This window comes from Bufo bufo, chromosome 4 (genome assembly GCF_905171765.1).
Source record: "Bufo bufo chromosome 4, aBufBuf1.1, whole genome shotgun sequence".
NCBI lineage: Eukaryota > Metazoa > Chordata > Amphibia > Anura > Bufonidae > Bufo > Bufo bufo.
This window is the reverse complement of record NC_053392.1, coordinates 603152149-603176521: the sequence shown is the minus strand read 5'-3', so window position 1 is coordinate 603176521 and position 24373 is coordinate 603152149. Positions and strand designations below refer to the sequence as shown.

Sequence of the window (24373 nt, the reverse complement as noted above, 5' to 3'; positions counted from 1 at the left end):
GGAGCTTCTGCTGTTTGCACCATTCACACATGCTCATTGAGACTGCAGAGAGTTGTAGCCAGGGTGTGGGAGCTGTGTGCTCATACAGGGTGCAGTACATATCTCCACCGAATGGGGGCGCTATAACAACCCTTATCCCAATAATTGTATAGCAGTTATATTTAGACATTGCATAGCATTAGTAGATAGCTTGTGTGTGGAGTTACTTGAGCACTGTATGGAGGTATTATTTCAGCATGGTATGGTAGTACTTACATTGTGAGGTACTGCTACTGTTCAAGTCAATGGTGGGGGTCCCAGAGATCAGACAAATAGTATTTTATGCCATGTCCACCATAGATCTCCAGGTATATCAGATATTAACCAGTGACCATACTAGACCACCAATGATATGAACATTAACTACGTCATCATCTTAGACTACCATGGACATGAATATTAGCCACTCCATCATCTAGACCACCAGAGATACCAGCAAGTAAATGACTCTAGACCCCCAGGGATATTACAGGAAAACTATAACTGTCCACCACCTTATGTAAAAATGGATGAGCAATGAGCGCGCTGCCACCACAGCGCCACAAGAGCAGCCTGTACCCCCTTCCCTTATAGATTGTAAGCTCTTGCGGGCAGGGTCCTCTGCCCTCTGTACCAGTCTGTTAATAATTTCTTGTTTACTGTGTTTTTTATTTCTGTGTAACACCAGCTGGATGTTCAGCGCCAGGGAATTAATGGCGCTTTAAAATAAATGATAATAATAATAATGATGGTGTACAGTGAGTATAACAAAGTTTAGAGAGGGAATGAGGGGAATACCGCCATCTCCATCTTGGGCAGCAACACTCATGGAAACGCCCCTTTAAAGATCCTGCGTGTGCCCAGCAGTGGGTGACGCCAACATGGAAAACTACGTATAACTGGTGAGGAGAACGGAATTCAGTCACTGAGACATTTATCATTTATCACAGAAATCGGACTCTGGAACAGGAGAGATCGTTGTCAGCACCAACGTGGTCAAGAACCATGCGTATTCACTGACCGGAGCAGAGGAAGTAACTCTATCTATCTATCATCTATCTCATATCTATCATTATCTATCTATCTCATATCTATCTATTATCTATCTATCTATCTATCTATCTATCTATCTATCTATCTATCTATCTATCTATCTATCTATCTATCTCATATCTATCTATCTCCTATCTATCTTCTATCTATCTTCTATCTATCTTCTATCTATCTATCTATCTATCTATCTATCTATCTCATATCTCTCTATCTATCTATCTATCTATCTATCTATCTATCTATCTATCTATATAAATAGTCACTGTACTGTCCATTGTCATGAGCAGGTCGTCTATCGTGGTGGAACGGCCCAGATTGTGAGGGTGAGGAATCCCTGGGGTTATAAAGAGTGGAACGGAGCCTGGAGTGATAGGTAAGTGCTGTACTTCATTTATGGGCATGCCTCCCAAAGACAGAGATTGGGTTTTCCATCAGCCCAAAGACAACCAGTGATGTGATGTTTTAGATCAACCCATACCTACCCTAGGTCACCATGAGAAATTGGGCTCAGGCTCTGCTTAAAGGGGATATCCAATGTGTAGTGTAAAAAAAATGACGATCAGACATCATACAGTCAGGGGAGTATTAAGTCCATGATAGGCCCGGGGCTTTCTACCCAACTCGCCCCCCCCCCCTCCCCATTTTAGTTTTAGTTTTTTTCTGTATGAAGAGGCTGCGGTGCTTCGTAGGCTCCACAGTCTCTTTCTAGGCCATATGACATTGTTCACATGGTCTCGGTGCAGCTCTGTCCCATCTGAGTGATTGGGGCTGAGCTGTAATACCAAGTGCAGTGCTATCAAATGGACAGCGCTGTGCTTGGTAACGAGCAAAGAGGCTGCGGCGCTCACTGGGACATCGCGGACTCCTCAAACAGCTGATTGGTGGGGGTGCCAGGAGTCGGACCCCCACCATCTCATAACTCTCTGAGTACAGATGTCATAGATGTTACCTGCAGTCCTATGTAACACCCCACATGACACAGTGAGCTATTGTGTTATGTGGGGTGTTACATAGGACTGCAGGGAACATCTACTACATTATCTGCACACAGTAAGTTATCACTGTTGTCTGGGCTGTTACATAGGACTGCAGGTGACAAACTAAAATTTTAGTTGCCAAATTTAAAATACATAAGATTATAATAAAAAAAAGACTTGGAGGAGAAGAGGAGACGCAGGTCACAGTAGTGAGCAGCTCTACATATACAGCACCACATACCTGTTACATCCAGTTGGAATCTGTTGCTATGGGTAACTAAGCCAGTTCTACTTTACACCAGTTTGATAAATTACCCCAAAAGGCCGTATATTGTCTACAGCAATTATAATGTCCCCTAGAGTGCCCCGAGTAATAATAACACCCTATATTGTGCTCCAGGTAATAATCTCTGTATAGTGTCCCCAAAAATAATGTTCCCTAATAGTAATCCCCACCACACACACTGCCACCATATAGTAATTTCCCCTCACACTGCTCCATATAGTAATTTCCCCCACACTGCCCCATATAGTAATTTCGCCCACACTGCCCCAAATAGTAATTTCCCCCACACTGCCTCCATATAGTAATTTCCCCCACACTGCCCCCATATAGTAATTTCCCCCACACTGCCCCTTATAGTAATTTCCCCCACACTTCCCCATATAGTAATTCCCCCCTCACTGCCCCATATAGTAATTCCCCCCACACTGCCCCTTATAGTAATTTCCCCTCACACTGCCCCATATAGTAATTTCCCCCCACACTGCCTCCATATAGTAATTTCCCCTCACACTGCTCCATATAGTAATTTCCCCCACACTGCCCCATATAGTAATTTCCCCCACACTGCCCCATATAGTAATTTCCCCCACACTGCCCCATATAGTAATTTCCCCCACACTGCCCCCATATAGTAATTTCCCCCACACTGCCCCATATAGTAATTTCCCCCACACTGCCCCATATAGTAATTTCCCCCACACTGCCCCATATAGTAATTTCCCCCACACTGCCCCATATAGTAATTTCCCCCACACTGCCCCATATAGTAATTTCCCCCACACTGCCCCCATATAGTAATTTCCCTCACACTGCCCCATATAGTAATTTCCCCCACACTGCCCCATATAGTAATTTCCCCCACACTGCCCCCATATAGTAATTTCCCCCACACTGCCCCTTATAGTAATTTCCCCTCACACTGCCCCATATAGTAATTTCCCCCCACACTGCCCCCATATAGTAATTTCCCCCACACTGCCCCATATAGTAATTTCCCCCACACTGCCCCATATAGTAATTTCCCCCACACTGCCCCATATAGAAATTTCCCCCACACTGCCCCATATAATAATTTCCTCCACACAGCCCCTTATAGTAATTTCCCCCACACTGCCCCATATAGTAATTTCCCCCACACTGCCCCCATATAGTAATTTCCTCCACACTGCTCCATATAGTAATTTCCCCCACACTGCCCCCATATAGTAATTTCCTCCACACTGCCCCATATAGTAATTTGCCCCACACTTCCCCATATAGTAATTTCCCCAACACTGCTCCATATAGTAATTTCCCCCACACTGCCCCCATATAGTAATTTCCTCCAGACAGCCCCTTATAGTAATTTCCCCTCACACTGCTCCATATAGTAATTTCCCCCACACTGCCCCATATAGTAATTTCCCCCACACTGCTCCATATAGTAATTTCCCCCACACTGCCCCCATATAGTAATTTCCCCCCACACTGCCCCCATATAGTAATTTCCTCTACACAGCCCCATATAGTAATTTCCCCTCACACTGCCCCCATATAGTAATTTCCCCTCACACTGCCCCCATATAGTAATTTCCCCCACACTGCCCCATATAGTAATTTCCCCCACACTGCCCCATATAGTAATTTCCCCCACACTGCCCCATATAGTAATTTCCTCCACACAGCCCCTTATAGTAATTTTCCCCACACTGCTCCATATAGTAATTTCCCCCACACTGCCCCCATATAGTAATTTCCTCCACACAGCCCCTTATAGTAATTTCCCCTCACACTGCTCCATATAGTAATTTCCCCCACACTGCTCCATATAGTAATTATCCCCACACTGCCCCATATAGTAATTTCCCCCACACTGCCCCCATATAGTAATTTCCTCCACACAGCCCCTTATAGTAATTTCCCCTCACACTGCTCCATATAGTAATTTCCCCTCACACTGCTCCATATAGTAATTTCCCCCACACTGCTCCATACACTGCGTGCAGAATTATTAGGCAAATAAGTATTTTGACCACATCATCCTCTTTATGCATGTTGTCTTACTCCAAGCTGTATAGGCTCGAAAGCCTACTACCAATTAAGCATATTAGGTGATGTGCATCTCTGTAATGAGAAGGGGTGTGGTCTAATGACATCAACACCCTATATCAGGTGTGCATAATTATTAGGCAACTTCCTTTCCTTTGGCAAAATGGGTCAAAAGAAGGACTTGACAGGCTCAGAAAAGTCAAAAATAGTGAGATATCTTGCAGAGGGATGCAGCACTCTTAAAATTGCAAAGCTTCTGAAGCGTGATCATCGAACAATCAAGCATTTCATTCAAAATAGTCAACAGGGTCGCAAGAAGCGTGTGGAAAAACCAAGGCGCAAAATAACTGCCCATGAACTGAGAAAAATCAAGCGTGCAGCTGCCAAGATGCCACTTGCCACCAGTTTGGCCATATTTCAGAGCTGCAACATCACTGGAGTGCCCAAAAGCACAAGGTGTGCAATACTCAGAGACATGGCCAAGGTAAGAAAGGCTGAAAGACGACCACCACTGAACAAGACACACAAGCTGAAACGTCAAGACTGGGCCAAGAAATATCTCAAGACTGATTTTTCTAAGGTTTTATGGACTGATGAAATGAGAGTGAGTCTTGATGGGCCAGATGGATGGGCCCGTGGCTGGATTGGTAAAGGGCAGAGAGCTCCTGTTCGACTCAGATGCCAGCAAGGTGGAGGTGGAGTACTGGTTTGGGCTGGTATCATCAAAGATGAGCTTGTGGGGCCTTTTCGGGTTGAGGTTGGAGTCAAGCTCAACTCCCAGTCCTACTGACAGTTTCTGGAAGACACCTTCTTCAAGCAGTGGTACAGGAAGAAGTCTGCATCCTTCAAGAAAAACATGATTTTCATGCAGGACAATGCTCCACCACACGCGTCCAAGTACTCCACAGCGTGGCTGGCAAGAAAGGGTATAAAAGAAGAAAATCTAATGACATGGCCTCCTTGTTCACCTGATCTGAACCCCATTGAGAACCTGTGGTCCATCATCAAATGTGAGATTTACAAGGAGGGAAAACAGTACACCTCTCTGAACAGTGTCTGGGAGGCTGTGGTTGCTGCTGCACGCAATGTTGATGGTGAACAGATCAAAACACTGACAGAATCCATGGATGGCAGGCTTTTGAGTGTCCTTGCAAAGAAAGGTGGCTATATTGGTCACTGATTTGTTTTTGTTTTGTTTTTGAATGTCAGAAATGTATATTTGTGAATGTTGAGATGTTATATTGGTTTCACTGGTAAAAATAAATAATTTAAATGGGTATATATTTGTTTTTTGTTAAGTTGCCTAATAATTATGCACAGTAATAGTCACCTGCACACACAGATATCCCCCTAAAATAGCTAAAACTAAAAACAAACTAAAAACTACTTCCAAAAATATTCAGCTTTGATATTAATGAGTTTTTTGGGTTCATTGAGAACATGGTTGTTGTTCAATAATAAAATTAATCCTCAAAAATACAACTTGCCTAATAATTCTGCACTCCCTGTATAGTAATTTCCCCCACACTGCCCCATATAGTAATTTCCCCCACACTGCCCCCATATAGTAATTTCCTCCACACAGCCCCTTATAATAATTTCCCCTCACACTGCTCCATATAGTAATTTCCCCCACACTGCTCCATATAGTAATTATCCCCACACTGCCCCCATATAGTAATTTCCCCCACACAGCCCCTTATAGTAATTTCCCCTCACACTGCCCCATATAGTAATTTCCCCCACACTGCCCCATATAGTAATTTCCCCCACACTGCCCCATATAGTAATTTCCCCCACACTGCCCCATATAGTAATTTCCCCCACACTGCTCCATATAGTAATTTCCCCCACACTGCCCCCATATAGTAATTTCCCCCACACTGCCCCATATAGTAATTTCCCCTCACACTGCGTCATATAGTAATTTCCCCCACACTGCCCCATATAGTAATTTCCTCCACACTGCTCTATATAGTAATTTCCCCCGCACTGCCCCATATAGTAATTTCCCCTCACACTGCGTCATATAGTAATTTCCCCCACACTGCCCCATATAGTAATTTCCCCTCACACTGCTCTATATAGTAATTTCCCCCGCACTGCCCCATATAGTAATTTCCCCCACACTGCCCCATATAGTAATTTCCCCCACACTGCCTCATATAGTAATTTCCCCCCACACTGCCCCCATATAGTAATTTCCTCCACACTGCCCCATATAGTAATTTCCCCCACACTGCCCCATATAGTAATTTCCCCCCACACTGCCCCAATATAGTAATTTCCTCCACACAGGCCCTTTTAGTAATTTCCCCCACACTGCCCCCATATAGTAATTTCCTCCACACAGCCCCTTTTAGTAATTTCCCCCACACTGCCCCATATAGTAATTTCCCCCACACTGCCCCATATAGTAATTTCCCCAACACTGCCCCATATAGTAATTTCCCCCACACTGCTCCATATAGTAATTTCCCCCACACTGCCCCATATAGTAATTTCCCCCCACACTAACCCCATATAGTAATTTCCTCCACACAGCCCCTTATAGTAATTTCCCCTCACACTGCTCCATATAGTAATTTCCCCAACACTGCCCCCTACAGTAATTTCCCCTCACACTGCGTCATATAGTAATTTCCCCCACACTGCCCCATATAGTAATTTCCCCCCACACTGCCCCCATATAGTAATTTCCTCCACACAGCCCCTTATAGTAATTTCCCCTCACACTGCTCTATATAGTAATTTCCCCCGCACTGCCCCATATAGTAATTTCCCCCACACTGCCCCATATAGTAATTTCCCCCACACTGCCTCATATAGTAATTTCCCCCACACTGCTCCATATAGTAATTTCCTCCACACAGCCCCTTATAGTAATTTCCCCTCACACTGCTCCATATAGTAATTTCCCCCACACTGCCCCAATATAGTAATTTCCTCCACACAGCCCCTTTTAGTAAATTCCCCCACACTGCCCCCATATAGTAATTTCCCCCACACTGCCCCCATATAGTAATTTCCTCCACACAGCCCCTTTTAGTAATTTCCCCCACACTGCTCCATATAGTAATTTCCCCCCACACTGCCCCCATATAGTAATTTCCTCCACACTGCCCCATATAGTAATTTCCCTCACACTGCCCCTTATAGTAATTTCCCCTCACACTGCTCCATATAGTAATTTCACCCACACTGCCCCATATAGTAATTTCCCCCCACACTAACCCCATATAGTAATTTCCTCCACACTGCCCCATATAGTAATTTCCCCCCACACTGCCCCCATATAGTAATTTCCCCCCACACTAACCCCATATAGTAATTTCCCCCACACTGCCCCTTATAGTAATTTCCCCTCACACTGCTCCATATAGTAATTTCCCCCACACTGCCCCATACAGAAATTTCCCCTCACACTGCGTCATATAGTAATTTCCCCCACACTGCCCCATATAGTAATTATCCCCACACTGCCCCCATATAGTAATTTCCTCCACACAGCCCCATATAGTAATTTCCCCCACACTGCCTCATATAGTAATTTCCCCACACACTGCCCCCATATAGTAATTTCCTCCACACAGCCCCTTATAGTAATTTCCCCTCACACTGCTCCATATAGTAATTTCCCCCACACTGCCCCCATATAGTAATTTCCTCCACACAGCCCCTTTTAGTAATTTCCCCCACACTGCTCCATATAGTAATTTTCCCCACACTGCCCCCATATAGTAATTTCTCCCACACTGCCCCCATATAGTAATTTCCCCCACACTGCCCCATATAGTAATTTCCCCTCACACTGCGTCATATAGTAATTTCCCCCACACTGCCCCATATAGTAATTTCCCCCACACTGCCCCATATAGTAATTTCCCCCACACTGCCCCATATAGTAATTTGCCCCACACTGCCTCATATAGTAATTTCCCCCCACACTGCCCCCATATAGTAATTTCCTCCACACAGCCCCTTATAGTAATTTCCCCTCACACTGCTCCATATAGTAATTTCCCCCACACTGCCCCCATATAGTAATTTCCCCCACACTGCCCCAATATAGTAATTTCCTCCACACAGCCCCTTTTAGTAATTTCCCCCACACTGCCCCCATATAGTAATTTCCCCCACACTGCCCCATATAGTAATTTCCCCCACACTGCCTCATATAGTAATTTCCCCCCACACTGCCCCCATATAGTAATTTCCTCCACACAGCCCCTTATAGTAATTTCCCCTCACACTGCTCCATATAGTAATTTCCCCCACACTGCCCCCATATAGTAATTTCCTCCACACAGCCCCTTTTAGTAATTTCCCCCACACTGCTCCATATAGTAATTTTCCCCACACTGCCCCCATATAGTAATTTCCCCCACACTGCCCCATATAGTAATTTCCCCTCACACTGCGTCATATAGTAATTTCCCCCACACTGCCCCATATAGTAATTTCCCCCACACTGCCCCATATAGTAATTTCCCCCACACAGCCCCATATAGTAATTTCCCCCACACTGCCTCATATAGTAATTTCCCCCCACACTGCCCCCATATAGTAATTTCCTCCACACAGCCCCTTATAGTAATTTCCCCTCACACTGCTCCATATAGTAATTTCCCCCACACTGCCCCATATAGTAATTTCCCCCACACTGCCCCCATATAGTAATTTCCCCCACACTGCCCCAATATAGTAATTTCCCCCACACTGCCCCATATAGTAATTTCCCCCACACTGCCCCATATAGTAATTTCCCCAACACTGCCCCATATAGTAATTTCCCCCACACTGCTCCATATAGTAATTTCCCCCACACTGCCCCCATATAGTAATTTCCCCCCACACTAACCCCATATAGTAATTTCCTCCACACAGCCCCTTATAGTAATTTCCCCTCACACTGCTCCATATAGTAATTTCCCCCACACTGCCCCCATATAGTAATTTCCCCCACACTGCCCCCATATAGTAATTTCCCCCCACACTGCCCCCATATAGTAATTTCCTCCACACAGCCCCTTATAGTAATTTCGCCTCACACTGCTCTATATAGTAATTTCCCCCGCACTGCCCCATATAGTAATTTCCCCCAAACTGCCCCATATAGTAATTTCCCCCACACTGCCTCATATAGTAATTTCCTCCACACAGCCCCTTATAGTAATTTCCCCTCACACTGCTCCATATAGTAATTTCCCCCACACTGCCCCAATATAGTAATTTCCCCCACACTGCCCCAATATAGTAATTTCCTCCACACAGCCCCTTTTAGTAATTTCCCCCACACTGCCCCCATATAGTAATTTCCCCCACACTGCCCCATATAGTAATTTCCCCCACACTGCCCCATATAGTAATTTCCCCAACACTGCCCCATATAGTAATTTCCCCAACACTGCCCCATATAGTAATTTCCCCCACACTGCTCCATATAGTAATTTCCCCCACACTGCCCCCATATAGTAATTTCCCCCCACACTAACCCCATATAGTAATTTCCTCCACACAGCCCCTTATAGTAATTTCCCCTCACACTGCTCCATATAGTAATTTCCCCCACACTGCCCCCATATAGTAATTTCCCCCCACACTGCCCCCATATAGTAATTTCCTCCACACAGCCCCTTATAGTAATTTCCCCTCACACTGCTCTATATAGTAATTTCCCCCGCACTGCCCCATATAGTAATTTCCCCCAAACTGCCCCATATAGTAATTTCCCCCACACTGCCTCATATAGTAATTTCCTCCACACAGCCCCTTATAGTAATTTCCCCTCACACTGCTCCATATAGTAATTTCCCCCACACTGCCCCAATATAGTAATTTCCCCACACACTGCCCCAATATAGTAATTTCCCCCACACTGCCCCCATATAGTAATTTCCCCCACACTGCCCCCATATAGTAATTTCCTCCACACAGCCCCTTTTAGTAATTTCCCCCTCACTGCCCCATATAGTAATTTCCCCCACACTGCTCCATATAGTAATTTCCCCCACACTGCCCCCATATAGTAATTTCCCCCCACACTAACCCCATATAGTAATTTCCTCCACACAGCCCCTTATAGTAATTTCCTCTCACACTGCTCTATATAGTAATTTCCCCCACACTGTCCCATATAGTAATTTCCTCCACACTGCCCACATATAGTAATTTCCCCCCACACTGCCCCATATAGTAATTTCCCCCCACACTGCCCCATATAGTAATTTCCCCCCACACTGCCCCCATATAGTAATTTCCCCCACACTGCCCCATATAGTAATTTCCACCACACTGTCCAATATAGTAATTTCCCCCACACTGCCCCCATATAGTAATTTTCCACACACTGCCCCCATATGGTAATTTCCCTCACACAGCACCATATAGTAATTTCCCCCACACTGCCCCATATAGTAATTTCCCCCACCTCCCCATATAGTAATTTCCCCCACACTGCCCCATATAGTAATTTCCACCCACACTGCCCCATATAGTAATTTCCCCCCACACTGCCCCCATATAGTAATTTCCCACAATGTGCCCCATATAGTAATTTTCCCCACACTTCCCCATATAGTAATTTCCCCCACACTGCCCCATATAGTAATTTCCCCCCACACTGCCTCCATATAGTAATTTCCCCCACACTGCTCCATATAGTAATTTCCCCCACACTGCCCCATACAGAAATTTCCCCTCACACTGCGTCATATAGTAATTTCCCCCACACTGCCCCATATAGTAATTATCCCCACACTGCCCCCATATAGTAATTTCCTCCACACAGCCCCATATAGTAATTTCCCCCACACTGCCTCATATAGTAATTTCCCCCCACACTGCCCCCATATAGTAATTTCCTCCACACAGCCCCTTATAGTAATTTCCCCTCACACTGCTCCATATAGTAATTTCCCCCACACTGCCCCCATATAGTAATTTCCTCCACACAGCCCCTTTTAGTAATTTCCCCCACACTGCTCCATATAGTAATTTTCCCCACACTGCCCCCATATAGTAATTTCTCCCACACTGCCCCCATATAGTAATTTCCCCCACACTGCCCCATATAGTAATTTCCCCTCACACTGCGTCATATAGTAATTTCCCCCACACTGCCCCATATAGTAATTTCCCCCACACTGCCCCATATAGTAATTTCCCCCACACAGCCCCATATAGTAATTTCCCCCACACTGCCTCATATAGTAGTTTCCCCCCACACTGCCCCCATATAGTAATTTCCTCCACACAGCCCCTTATAGTAATTTCCCCTCACACTGCTCCGTATAGTAATTTCCCCCCACACTGCCCCATATAGTAATTTCCCCCACACTGCCCCATATAGTAATTTCCCCCACACTGCCCCATATAGTAATTTCCCCCACACTGCCCCATATAGTAATTTCCCCCACACTGCCTCATATAGTAATTTCCCCCCACACTGCCCCCATATAGTAATTTCCTCCACACAGCCCCTTATAGTAATTTCCCCTCACACTGCTTCATATAGTAATTTCCCCCACACTGCCCCCATATAGTAATTTCCCCCACACTGCCCCAATATAGTAATTTCCCCCACACTGCCCCATATAGTAATTTCCCCCACACTGCCCCATATAGTAATTTCCCCAACACTGCCCCATATAGTAATTTCCCCCACACTGCTCCATATAGTAATTTCCCCCACACTGCCCCCATATAGTAATTTCCCCCCACACTAACCCCATATAGTAATTTCCTCCACACAGCCCCTTATAGTAATTTCCCCTCACACTGCTCCATATAGTAATTTCCCCCACACTGCCCCCATATAGTAATTTCCCCCCACACTGCCCCCATATAGTAATTTCCTCCACACAGCCCCTTATAGTAATTTCCCCTCACACTGCTCTATATAGTAATTTCCCTCGCACTGCCCCATATAGTAATTTCCCCCAAACTGCCCCATATAGTAATTTCCCCCACACTGCCTCATATAGTAATTTCCTCCACACAGCCCCTTATAGTAATTTCCCCTCACACTGCTCCATATAGTAATTTCCCCCACACTGCCCCAATATAGTAATTTCCCCCACACTGCCCCAATATAGTAATTTCCTCCACACAGCCCCTTTTAGTAATTTCCCCCACACTGCCCCCATATAGTAATTTCCCCCACACTGCCCCATATAGTAATTTCCCCCACACTGCCCCATATAGTAATTTCCCCAACACTGCCCCATATAGTAATTTCCCCAACACTGCCCCATATAGTAATTTCCCCCACACTGCTCCATATAGTAATTTCCCCCACACTGCCCCCATATAGTAATTTCCCCCCACACTAACCCCATATAGTAATTTCCTCCACACAGCCCCTTATAGTAATTTCCCCTCACACTGCCCCCATATAGTAATTTCCCCCCACACTGCCCCCATATAGTAATTTCCTCCACACAGCCCCTTATAGTAATTTCCCCTCACACTGCTCTATATAGTAATTTCCCCCGCACTGCCCCATATAGTAATTTCCCCCAAACTGCCCCATATAGTAATTTCCCCCACACTGCCTCATATAGTAATTTCCTCCACACAGCCCCTTATAGTAATTTCCCCTCACACTGCTCCATATAGTAATTTCCCCCACACTGCCCCAATATAGTAATTTCCCCCACACTGCCCCAATATAGTAATTTCCCCTACACTGCCCCTTTTAGTAATTTCCCCCACACTGCCCCCATATAGTAATTTCCCCCACACTGCCCCCATATAGTAATTTCCTCCACACAGCCCCTTTTAGTAATTTCCCCCTCACTGCCCCATATAGTAATTTCCCCCACACTGCTCCATATAGTAATTTCCCCCACACTGCCCCCATATAGTAATTTCCCCCCACACTAACCCCATATAGTAATTTCCTCCACACAGCCCCTTATAGTAACTTCCCCCACACTGCTCTATATAGTAATTTCCCCCACACTGTCCCATATAGTAATTTCCTCCACACTGCCCACATATAGTAATTTCCCCCCACACTGCCCCATATAGTAATTTCCCCCCACACTGCCCCCATATAGTAATTTCCCCCACACTGCCCCATATAGTAATTTCCCCCACACTGTCCAATATAGTAATTTCCCCCACACTGCCCCCATATAGTAATTTTCCACACACTGCCCCCATATGGTAATTTCCCTCACACAGCACCATATAGTAATTTCCCCCACACTGCCCCATATAGTAATTTCCCCCACCTCCCCATATAGTAATTTCCCCCACACTGCCCCATATAGTAATTTCCACCCACACTGCCCCATATAGTAATTTCCCCCCACACTGCCCCCATATAGTAATTTCCCACAATGTGCCCCATATAGTAATTTTCCCCACACTTCCCCATATAGTAATTTCCCCCACACTGCCCCATATAGTAATTTCCCCCCACACTGCCTCCATATAGTAATTTCCCCCACACTGCTCCATATAGTAATTTCCCCCACACTGCCCCATACAGAAATTTCCCCTCACACTGCGTCATATAGTAATTTCCCCCACACTGCCCCATATAGTAATTATCCCCACACTGCCCCCATATAGTAATTTCCTCCACACAGCCCCATATAGTAATTTCCCCCACACTGTCTCATATAGTAATTTCCCCCCACACTGCCCCCATATAGTAATTTCCTCCACACAGCCCCTTATAGTAATTTCCCCTCACACTGCTCCATATAGTAATTTCCCCCACACTGCCCCCATATAGTAATTTCCTCCACACAGCCCCTTTTAGTAATTTCCCCCACACTGCTCCATATAGTAATTTTCCCCACACTGCCCCCATATAGTAATTTCTCCCACACTGCCCCCATATAGTAATTTCCCCCACACTGCCCCATATAGTAATTTCCCCTCACACTGCGTCATATAGTAATTTCCCCCACACTGCCCCATATAGTAATTTCCCCCACACTGCCCCATATAGTAATTTCCCCCACACAGCCCCATATAGTAATTTCCCCCACACTGCCTCATATAGTAATTTCCCCCCACACTGCCCCCATATAGTAATTTCCTCCACACAGCCCCTTATAGTAATTTCCCCTCACACTGCTCCATATAGTAATTTCCCCCACACTGCCCCCATATAGTAATTTCCCCCACACTGCCCCAATATAGTAATTTCCTCCACACAGCCCCTTTTAGTAATTTCCCCCACACTGCCCCCATATAGTAATTTCCCCCACACTGCCCCCATATAGTAATTTCCTCCACACAGCCTCTTATAGTAATTTCCCCCACACTGCCCCATATAGTAATTTCCCCCACACTGCCCCATATAGTAATTTCCCCAACACTGCCCCATATAGTAATTTCCCCAACACTGCCCCATATAGTAATTTCCCCCACACTGCTCCATATAGTAATTTCCCCCACACTGCCCCCATAGAGTAATTTCCCCCCACACTAACCCCATATAGTAATTTCCTCCACACAGCCCCTTATAGTAATTTCCCCTCACACTGCTCCATATAGTAATTTCCCCCACACTGCCCCCATATAGTAATTTCCCCCCACACTGCCCCCATATAGTAATTTCCTCCACACAGCCCCTTATAGTAATTTCCCCTCACACTGCTCTATATAGTAATTTCCCCCGCACTGCCCCATATAGTAATTTCCCCCAAACTGCCCCATATAGTAATTTCCCCCACACTGCCTCATATAGTAATTTCCCCCCACACTGCCCCCATATAGTAATTTCCTCCACACAGCCCCTTATAGTAATTTCCCCTCACACTGCTCCATATAGTAATTTCCCCCACACTGCCCCAATATAGTAATTTCCCCCACACTGCCCCAATATAGTAATTTCCTCCACACAGCCCCTTTTAGTAATTTCCCCCACACTGCCCCCATATAGTAATTTCCCCCACACTGCCCCCATATAGTAATTTCCTCCACACAGCCCCTTTTAGTAATTTCCCCCTCACTGCCCCATATAGTAATTTCCCCCACACTGCTCCATATAGTAATTTCCCCCACACTGCCCCCATATAGTAATTTCCCCCCACACTAACCCCATATAGTAATTTTCTCCACACAGCCCCTTATAGTAATTTCCTCTCACACTGCTCTATATAGTAATTTCCCCCACACTGCCCCATATAGTAATTTCCTCCACACTGCCCACATATAGTAATTTCCCCCCACACTGCCCCATATAGTAATTTCCCCCCACACTGCCCCCATATAGTAATTTCCCCCACACTGCCCCATATAGTAATTTCCCCCACACTGTCCAATATAGTAATTTCCCCCACACTGCCCCCATATAGTAATTTTCCACACACTGCCCCCATATGGTAATTTCCCTCACACAGCACCATATAGTAATTTCCCCCACACTGCCCCATATAGTAATTTCCCCCACCTCCCCATATAGTAATTTCCCCCACACTGCCCCATATAGTAATTTCCACCCACACTGCCCCATATAGTAATTTCCCCCCACACTGCCCCCATATAGTATTTTCCCACAATGTGCCCCATATAGTAATTTTCCCCACACTTCCCCATATAGTAATTTCCCCCACATTGCCCCATATAGTAATTTCCCCCCACACTGCCTCCATATAGTAATTTCCCCCACACTGCCCCATATAGTAATTTCCCCCACACTGCCCCCATATAGTAATTTCCCCCCACACTGCCCCATATAATAATTTTCCCCACACTGCCCCCATATAGTAATTTCCCCCACACTGCCCCATATAGTAATTTCCCCCACACTGCCCCATATAGTAATTTCCCCCCACACTGCCCCATATAGTAATTTCCCCCACACTGCCCCATATAGTAATTTCCCCCACACTGCCCCATATAGTAATTTCCCCCACACTGCCCCATATAGTAATTTCCCCCACACTGCCCCATATAGTAATTTCCCCCACACTGCCCCATATAGTAATTTCCCTCACACTGCCCCATATAGTAATTTCCCCTCACACTGCTCCATATAGTAATTTCCCTCACACTGCCCCATATAGTAATTTCCCCTCACACTGCTCCATATAGTAATTTCCCCCACACTGTCCAATATAGCAATTTCCCCCACACTTCCCCATATAGTAATTTCCCCCACACTGCCCCCGTATAGTAATTTCCCCCACACTGCCCCGTATAGTAATTTCCCCCACACTGCCCCCGTATAGTAATTTCCCCCACACTGCCCCCGTATAGTAATTTACCCCACACTGCCCCTATAGTAATTTCCCCCACACTGCCCCATATAGTAATTTCCCCCACACTGCTCCCATATAGTAATTTCCCCCTCACTTCCCCATATAGAAATTTCCCTCACACTGCTCCGTATAGTAATTTCCCCCCACACTGCCCCATATAGTAATTTCCCCCACACTGCCCCATATAGTAATTTCCCCCACACTGCCCCATATAGTAATTTCCCCCACACTGCCCCATATAGTAATTTCCCCCACACTGCCCCATATAGTAATTTCCCCCACACTGCCCCATATAGTAATTTCCCCCACACTGCCCCATATAGTAACTTCCCCCACACTGCCCCATATAGTAATTTCCCCCACACTGCCCCATATAGTAATTTCCCCTCACACTGCTCCATATAGTAATTTCCCTCACACTGCCCCATATAGTAATTTCCCCTCACACTGCTCCATATAGTAATTTCCCCCACACTGTCCAATATAGCAATTTCCCCCACACTGCCCCATATAGTAATTTCCCCCACACTGCCTCCATATAGTAATTTCCCCCACACTGCCCTATATAGTAATTCCCCTCACACTGCCCCATATAGTAATTTCCCCTCACACTGCCCCATATAGTAATTTCCCCCACACTGCTCCATATAGTAATTTCCCCCACACTGCCCACATATAGTAATTTCCCTCACACTGCCCCCATATAGTAATTTCCCCCACACTGCCCCATATAGTAATTTCCCCCACACTGCCCCCATATAGTAATTTCCCCCACACTGCCCCCATATAGTAATTTCCTCCACACAGCCTCTTATAGTAATTTCCCCCACACTGCCCCATATAGTAATTTCCCCCACACTGCCCCATATAGTAATTTCCCCCACACTGCCCCATATAGTAATTTCCCCAACACTGCCCCATATAGTAATTTCCCCCACACTGCTCCATATAGTAATTTCCCCCACACTGCCCCCATAGAGTAATTTCCCCCCACACTAACCCCATATAGTAATTTCCTCCACACAGCCCCTTATAGTAATTTCCCCTCACACTGCTCCATATAGTAATTTCCCCCACACTGCCCCCATATAGTAATTTCCCCCCACACTGCCCCCATATAGTAATTTCCTCCACACAGCCCCTTATAGTAATTTCCCCTCACACTGCTCTATATAGTAATTTCCCCCGCACTGCCCCATATAGTAATTTCCCCCAAACTGCCCCATATAGTAATTTCCCCCACACTGCCTCATATAGTAATTTCCCCCCACACTGCCCCCATATAGTAATTTCCTCCACACAGCCCCTTATAGTAATTTCCCCTCACACTGCTCCATATAGTAATTTCCCCCACACTGCCCCAATATAGTAATTTCCCCCACACTGCCCCAATATAGTAATTTCCTCCACACAGCCCCTTTTAGTAATTTCCCCCACACTGCCCCCATATAGTAATTTCCCCCACACTGCCCCCATATAGTAATTTCCTCCACACAGCCCCTTTTAGTAATTTCCCCCTCACTGCCCCATATAGTAATTTCCCCCACACTGCTCCATATAGTAATTTCCCCCACACTGCCCCCATATAGTAATTTCCCACCACACTAACCCCATATAGTAATTTTCTCCACACAGCCCCTTATAGTAATTTCCTCTCACACTGCTCTATATAGTAATTTCCCCCACACTGCCCCATATAGTAATTTCCTCCACACTGCCCACATATAGTAATTTCCCCCCACACTGCCCCATATAGTAATTTCCCCCCACACTGCCCCCATATAGTAATTTCCCCCACACTGCCCCATATAGTAATTTCCCCCACACTGTCCAATATAGTAATTTCCCCCACACTTCCCCCATATAGTAATTTTCCACACACTGCCCCCATATGGTAATTTCCCTCACACAGCACCATATAGTAATTTCCCCCACACTGCCCCATATAGTAATTTCCCCCACCTCCCCATATAGTAATTTCCCCCACACTGCCCCATATAGTAATTTCCACCCACACTGCCCCATATAGTAATTTCCCCCCACACTGCCCCCATATAGTAATTTCCCACAATGTGCCCCATATAGTAATTTTCCCCACACTTCCCCATATAGTAATTTCCCCCACACTGCCCCATATAGTAATTTCCCCCCACACTGCCTCCATATAGTAATTTCCCCCACACTGCTCCATATAGTAATTTCCCCCACACTGCCCCATACAGAAATTTCCCCTCACACTGCGTCATATAGTAATTTCCCCCACACTGCCCCATATAGTAATTATCCCCACACTGCCCCCATATAGTAATTTCCTCCACACAGCCCCATATAGTAATTTCCCCCACACTGCCTCATATAGTAATTTCCCCCCACACTGCCCCCATATAGTAATTTCCTCCACACAGCCCCTTATAGTAATTTCCCCTCACACTGCTCCATATAGTAATTTCCCCCACACTGCCCCCATATAGTAATTTCCTCCACACAGCCCCTTTTAGTAATTTCCCCCACACTGCTCCATATAGTAATTTTCCCCACACTGCCCCCATATAGTAATTTCTCCCACACTGCCCCCATATAGTAATTTCCCCCACACTGCCCCATATAGTAATTTCCCCTCACACTGCGTCATATAGTAATTTCCCCCACACTGCCCCATATAGTAATTTCCCCCACACTGCCCCATATAGTAATTTCCCCCACACAGCCCCATATAGTAATTTCCCCCACACTGCCTCATATAGTAATTTCCCCCCACACTGCCCCCATATAGTAATTTCCTCCACACAGCCCCTTATAGTAATTTCCCCTCACACTGCTCCATATAGTAATTTCCCCCACACTGCCCCCATATAGTAATTTCCCCCACATTGCCCCAATATAGTAATTTCCTCCACACAGCCCCTTTTAGTAATTTCCCCCACACTGCCCCCATATAGTAATTTCCCCCACACTGCCCCCATATAGTAATTTCCTCCACACAGCCTCTTATAGTAATTTCCCCCACACTGCCCCATATAGTAATTTCCCCCACACTGCCCCATATAGTAATTTCCCCAACACTGCCCCATATAGTAATTTCCCCAACACTGCCCCATATAGTAATTTCCCCCACACTGCTCCATATAGTAATTTCCCCCACACTGCCCCCATAGAGTAATTTCCCCCCACACTAACCCCATATAGTAATTTCCTCCACACAGCCCCTTATAGTAATTTCCCCTCACACTGCTCCATATAGTAATTTCCCCCACACTGCCCCCATATAGTAATTTCCCCCCACACTGCCCCCATATAGTAATTTCCTCCACACAGCCCCTTATAGTAATTTCCCCTCACACTGCTCTATATAGTAATTTCCCCCGCACTGCCCCATATAGTAATTTCCCCCACACTGCCCCATATAGTAATTTCCCCCACACTGCCTCATATAGTAATTTCCCCCCACACTGCCCCCATATAGTAATTTCCTCCACACAGCCCCTTATAGTAATTTCCCCTCACACTGCTCCATATAGTAATTTCCCCCACACTGCCCCAATATAGTAATTTCCCCCACACTGCCCCAATATAGTAATTTCCTCCACACAGCCCCTTTTAGTAATTTCCCCCACACTGCCCCCATATAGTAATTTCCCCCACACTGCCCCCATATAGTAATTTCCTCCACACAGCCCCTTTTAGTAATTTCCCCCTCACTGCCCCATATAGTAATTTCCCCCACACTGCTCCATATAGTAATTTCCCCCACACTGCCCCCATATAGTAATTTCCCCCCACACTAACCCCATATAGTAATTTTCTCCACACAGCCCCTTATAGTAATTTCCTCTCACACTGCTCTATATAGTAATTTCCCCCACACTGCCCCATATAGTAATTTCCTCCACACTGCCCACATATAGTAATTTCCCCCCACACTGCCCCATATAGTAATTTCCCCCCACACTGCCCCCATATAGTAATTTCCCCCACACTGCCCCATATAGTAATTTCCCCCACACTGTCCAATATAGTAATTTCCCCCACACTGCCCCCATATAGTAATTTTCCACACACTGCCCCCATATGGTAATTTCCCTCACACAGCACCATATAGTAATTTCCCCCACACTGCCCCATATAGTAATTTCCCCCACCTCCCCATATAGTAATTTCCCCCACACTGCCCCATATAGTAATTTCCACCCACACTGCCCCATATAGTAATTTCCCCCCACACTGCCCCCATATAGTATTTTCCCACAATGTGCCCCATATAGTAATTTTCCCCACACTTCCCCATATAGTAATTTCCCCCACACTGCCCCATATAGTAATTTCCCCCCACACTGCCTCCATATAGTAATTTCCCCCACACTGCCCCATATAGTAATTTCCCCCACACTGCCCCCATATAGTAATTTCCCCCCACACTGCCCCATATAATAATTTTCCCCACACTGCCCCCATATAGTAATTTCCCCCACACTGCCCCATATAGTAATTTCCCCCACACTGCCCCATATAGTAATTTCCCCCCACACTGCCCCATATAGTAATTTCCCCCACACTGCCCCATATAGTAATTTCCCCCACACTGCCCCATATAGTAATTTCCCCCACACTGCCCCATATAGTAATTTCCCCCACACTGCCCCATATAGTAATTTCCCCCACACTGCCCCATATAGTAATTTCCCTCACACTGCCCCATATAGTAATTTCCCCTCACACTGCTCCATATAGTAATTTCCCTCACACTGCCCCATATAGTAATTTCCCCTCACACTGCTCCATATAGTAATTTCCCCCACACTGTCCAATATAGCAATTTCCCCCACACTTCCCCATATAGTAATTTCCCCCACACTGCCCCCGTATAGTAATTTCCCCCACACTGCCCCGTATAGTAATTTCCCCCACACTGCCCCCGTATAGTAATTTCCCCCACACTGCCCCCGTATAGTAATTTACCCCACACTGCCCCTATAGTAATTTCCCCCACACTGCCCCATATAGTAATTTCCCCCACACTGCTCCCATATAGTAATTTCCCCCTCACTTCCCCATATAGAAATTTCCCTCACACTGCTCCGTATAGTAATTTCCCCCCACACTGCCCCATATAGTAATTTCCCCCACACTGCCCCATATAGTAATTTCCCCCACACTGCCCCATATAGTAATTTCCCCCACACTGCCCCATATAGTAATTTCCCCCACACTGCCCCATATAGTAATTTCCCCCACACTGCCCCATATAGTAATTTCCCCCACACTGCCCCATATAGTAACTTCCCCCACACTGCCCCATATAGTAATTTCCCCCACACTGCCCCATATAGTAATTTCCCCTCACACTGCTCCATATAGTAATTTCCCTCACACTGCCCCATATAGTAATTTCCCCTCACACTGCTCCATATAGTAATTTCCCCCACACTGTCCAATATAGCAATTTCCCCCACACTGCCCCATATAGTAATTTCCCCCACACTGCCTCCATATAGTAATTTCCCCCACACTGCCCTATATAGTAATTCCCCTCACACTGCCCCATATAGTAATTTCCCCTCACACTGCCCCATATAGTAATTTCCCCCACACTGCTCCATATAGTAATTTCCCCCACACTGCCCACATATAGTAATTTCCCTCACACTGCCCCCATATAGTAATTTCCCCCACACTGCCCCATATAGTAATTTCCCCCACACTGCCCCCATATAGTAATTTCCCCCACACTGCCCCCATATAGTAATTTCCTCCACACAGCCTCTTATAGTAATTTCCCCCACACTGCCCCATAGAGTAATTTCCCCCACACTGCCCCATATAGTAATTTCCCCAACACTGCCCCATATAGTAATTTCCCCAACACTGCCCCATATAGTAATTTCCCCCACACTGCTCCATATAGTAATTTCCCCCACACTGCCCCCATAGAGTAATTTCCCCCCACACTAACCCCATATAGTAATTTCCTCCACACAGCCCCTTATAGTAATTTCCCCTCACACTGCTCCATATAGTAATTTCCCCCACACTGCCCCCATATAGTAATTTCCCCCCACACTGCCCCCATATAGTAATTTCCTCCACACAGCCCCTTATAGTAATTTCCCCTCACACTGCTCTATATAGTAATTTCCCCCGCACTGCCCCATATAGTAATTTCCCCCAAACTGCCCCATATAGTAATTTCCCCCACACTGCCTCATATAGTAATTTCCCCCCACACTGCCCCCATATAGTAATTTCCTCCACACAGCCCCTTATAGTAATTTCCCCTCACACTGCTCCATATAGTAATTTCCCCCACACTGCCCCAATATAGTAATTTCCCCCACACTGCCCCAATATAGTAATTTCCTCCACACAGCCCCTTTTAGTAATTTCCCCCACACTGCCCCCATATAGTAATTTCCCCCACACTGCCCCCATATAGTAATTTCCTCCACACAGCCCCTTTTAGTAATTTCCCCCTCACTGCCCCATATAGTAATTTCCCCCACACTGCTCCATATAGTAATTTCCCCCACACTGCCCCCATATAGTAATTTCCCACCACACTAACCCCATATAGTAATTTTCTCCACACAGCCCCTTATAGTAATTTCCTCTCACACTGCTCTATATAGTAATTTCCCCCACACTGCCCCATATAGTAATTTCCTCCACACTGCCTACATATAGTAATTTCCCCCCACACTGCCCCATATAGTAATTTCCCCCCACACTGCCCCCATATAGTAATTTCCCCCACACTGCCCCATATAGTAATTTCCCCCACACTGTCCAATATAGTAATTTCCCCCACACTGCCCCCATATAGTAATTTTCCACACACTGCCCCCATATGGTAATTTCCCTCACACAGCACCATATAGTAATTTCCCCCACACTGCCCCATATAGTAATTTCCCCCACCTCCCCATATAGTAATTTCCCCCACACTGCCCCATATAGTAATTTCCACCCACACTGCCCCATATAGTAATTTCCCCCCACACTGCCCCCATATAGTAATTTCCCACAATGTGCCCCATATAGTAATTTTCCCCACACTTCCCCATATAGTAATTTCCCCCACACTGCCCCATATAGTAATTTCCCCCCACACTGCCTCCATATAGTAATTTCCCCCACACTGCTCCATATAGTAATTTCCCCCACACTGCCCCATACAGAAATTTCCCCTCACACTGCGTCATATAGTAATTTCCCCCACACTGCCCCATATAGTAATTATCCCCACACTGCCCCCATATAGTAATTTCCTCCACACAGCCCCATATAGTAATTTCCCCCACACTGCCTCATATAGTAATTTCCCCCCACACTGCCCCCATATAGTAATTTCCTCCACACAGCCCCTTATAGTAATTTCCCCTCACACTGCTCCATATAGTAATTTCCCCCACACTGCCCCCATATAGTAATTTCCTCCACACAGCCCCTTTTAGTAATTTCCCCCACACTGCTCCATATAGTAATTTTCCCCACACTGCCCCCATATAGTAATTTCTCCCACACTGCCCCCATATAGTAATTTCCCCCACACTGCCCCATATAGTAATTTCCCCTCACACTGCGTCATATAGTAATTTCCCCCACACTGCCCCATATAGTAATTTCCCCCACACTGCCCCATATAGTAATTTCCCCCACACAGCCCCATATAGTAATTTCCCCCACACTGCCTCATATAGTAATTTCCCCCCACACTGCCCCCATATAGTAATTTCCTCCACACAGCCCCTTATAGTAATTTCCCCTCACACTGCTCCATATAGTAATTT

The 24373-nt window shown here is 45.8% G+C and overlaps 1 protein-coding gene across 1 annotated transcript in view; it reads left to right on the top strand.

Moving 5' to 3' along the window:
• LOC120999350 (calpain-8-like) overlaps nucleotides 1-24373 on the top strand; it is a 62406-nt gene that overhangs the window by 9432 nt on the left and 28601 nt on the right. The window contains exons 6-7 of the mRNA XM_040430217.1: nucleotides 969-1052; nucleotides 1359-1444. Of these exons, the coding sequence (XP_040286151.1) occupies nucleotides 969-1052; nucleotides 1359-1444 (170 nt within the window). The remainder of the gene's footprint in view (nucleotides 1-968; nucleotides 1053-1358; nucleotides 1445-24373) is intronic.